This window comes from Silene latifolia, chromosome 11 (assembly GCF_048544455.1).
Source record: "Silene latifolia isolate original U9 population chromosome 11, ASM4854445v1, whole genome shotgun sequence".
In the NCBI taxonomy this organism is placed as follows: Eukaryota; Viridiplantae; Streptophyta; class Magnoliopsida; order Caryophyllales; family Caryophyllaceae; genus Silene; species Silene latifolia.
The window spans coordinates 138,760,477-138,762,610 of record NC_133536.1 but is presented as its reverse complement, the minus strand read 5'-3'; the positions used below and the strand labels follow the sequence as shown (position 1 = coordinate 138,762,610).

At 41.8% G+C, this 2,134-nt stretch overlaps 1 protein-coding gene across 1 annotated transcript; it reads left to right on the top strand.

Annotated features, from left to right (window-relative positions):
- The first annotated feature begins 242 nt into the window (after positions 1-242).
- Positions 243-1,085, top strand: LOC141614065 (uncharacterized). Its single transcript, XM_074432819.1, has one exon. It carries the CDS (start codon positions 243-245, stop codon positions 1,083-1,085), a length of 843 nt encoding a protein of 280 aa, XP_074288920.1.
- Positions 1,086-2,134: the final 1,049 nt, after the last annotated feature.

The window sequence follows — 2,134 nt, the reverse complement described above, 5'->3', positions numbered from 1 at the left end:
GCCCTCAAATGCAAGAGGGTGATTCTCAGACGGTGAATGGTGTATGGGAGAGTATTCCAAACTAGAAATGGGATCCGTACTCTAATAGTTATAATGAAGGATGGAAAGCTCATCCTAACTTCTGTTGGGGAACTTCTCAAGCTAGCCCGTCATCTGGCCCTCCTAGAGGTCAGTTTATTCTACGATCACAAGAGCCACCCTCCGTACCTCAGACACCACCACAAGCTACACCGAGTTCATCAATGTCTACTGAAGACATGATTCGGGCTCTTACCATTAGTGTCACTCAAGATAGAGCAGAAAATAAGCAGAATTTCAAGAATCTTAAGAATCAAGTTAGTCAACTGGCTACTGCGGTCAATCGGCTGGAAGCTAAACAATCGGGTGCCTTACCATCTCAGACAGTTCTGAATCCTAGAGAGAATGTGAGTGCTGTGTCATTGAGAAATGGTAGACAATTGGTGGAGATTGAAAAGCCAAAAGCTAAGCCTAAGGTGGTGACTATTCAAGAAAAAGAGGAGTTAGTGGTGGAAAATGATAATCTACTGAAAGATGGAGGAGAAGAAGATGCATCTAATTCAAAGGAGGTGACACCATTCATGCCTTCATATGAGCCACTACCACCTTTTCATAAGGCTTTGAAGGACACAAGGAAGAAGGAGCCTGACACTGATATTTACGAAACCTTTCGTAAATGCGAGGTAAATATTCCCTTACTTGAGTTGTTTAAGAGTGTTCGTAGGTACGCAAAATTTTTAAAAGAACTTTGTACAATTAAAAGAAATCAAAAGGAACGTAGTTTGAAAAAGCCAAAGGGTAAAGCTAGTGAATTTGTGTCAGCTTTGTTTAAGAGTAAGACTCCTCCTAAGTGTAGTGATCCGGGTGTCTTTACTATACCTTGCACTATAGGTGATACACGGTTCGAAAGAGCCATGTTAGATCTAGGAGCGTCGATAAATGTCATTCCCTTCCATGTTTATGAGTCTCTTAAGCGTGGTCCTTTAAAGAGTACTAGGGTGGTAGTCCAACTTGCTAATAGGTCTAGTGTTCACCCTAGGGGGAGTAGTAGAGAATGTAATGGTTAAGGTAGATCAGCTGGTTTTTCCAGCTGATTTCTATGTTTTGGATATGGCACAAGAGGTAGATGGAGTCCCAATTTTATTGGGTCGACCATTCTTAAAGACCGCAGGAACCCGAATTGATGTTCCAAATGGTTCCTTGACTATGGAGTTTAATGGGAGGGTGGTTAAATTTGAAATTAATCCACCTAATTTGACTAGCTCTGCGGTTTATTCTCTTTGTGCTATTGCTACTAACCATACTACTATGAGAAGCCGGAAGCCACCACTTCCGAGAAAAGATTGCGACATTTTGCAGGACTCTCTCCCTAAGGTGAAAAGGTGTATCCTTCTATGGGAGAATCTTAAAGATGCTGAGGCTGGTAAAAGAAAGGGTAAGACTTGGTTTGATAAACTAATTAGCCGGAAGGGCTCCGGTAAAGCAACACAAGTCATATATATCAAATCAAGTAGTGCTCACCCCGTTTCATTGGTAAGGTAATTTTCTAGACTCTCACTTAAGTCGGGTGGTTTACCATTCCGCGAGATTTCGAGCCAACGACGTAAAACAACAACGCTTCTGCGAGGCAACTCATAGATTTGTGTGTGCAATTTTTTCCAAAAAAAAAAAAAAAAACGAACAAAAACGAAAATCCGAAAAGGAAAAAAAAACAATCGGAACTGCCTTGATTTATGGTGTTTGGCGACATAAGAAGGGAGACAACGAAGGTCGGATGGGTAGGATAGTGGCTAAGGTATGGAGAAACCGCGGTGCGTTGTTGTGGGCACCTTTCTAATGCGGTTGGATGGTTTGTTGTTTTGGCGTAGAGAAGATTAGGATTAACCATGTAAGCTCGGAGTTGTAGATGTATTTTATTTATGTGCAATCTATTGCTGGCACATATGTTATTAGAGCTACTTGGTCATCTGTTAGGATGGAGTAATAAGGGGCGTTATTGTTGGCCTTGTGAGAGTGTGTTTTATGGAATATGCTAATGGCCAAGTGTGGGGAGGAGGTGCGATGTTGAGGATTGATATTTGGTCGTCTGGCGTTTTTCTCCATTGAGGTTTGTTCT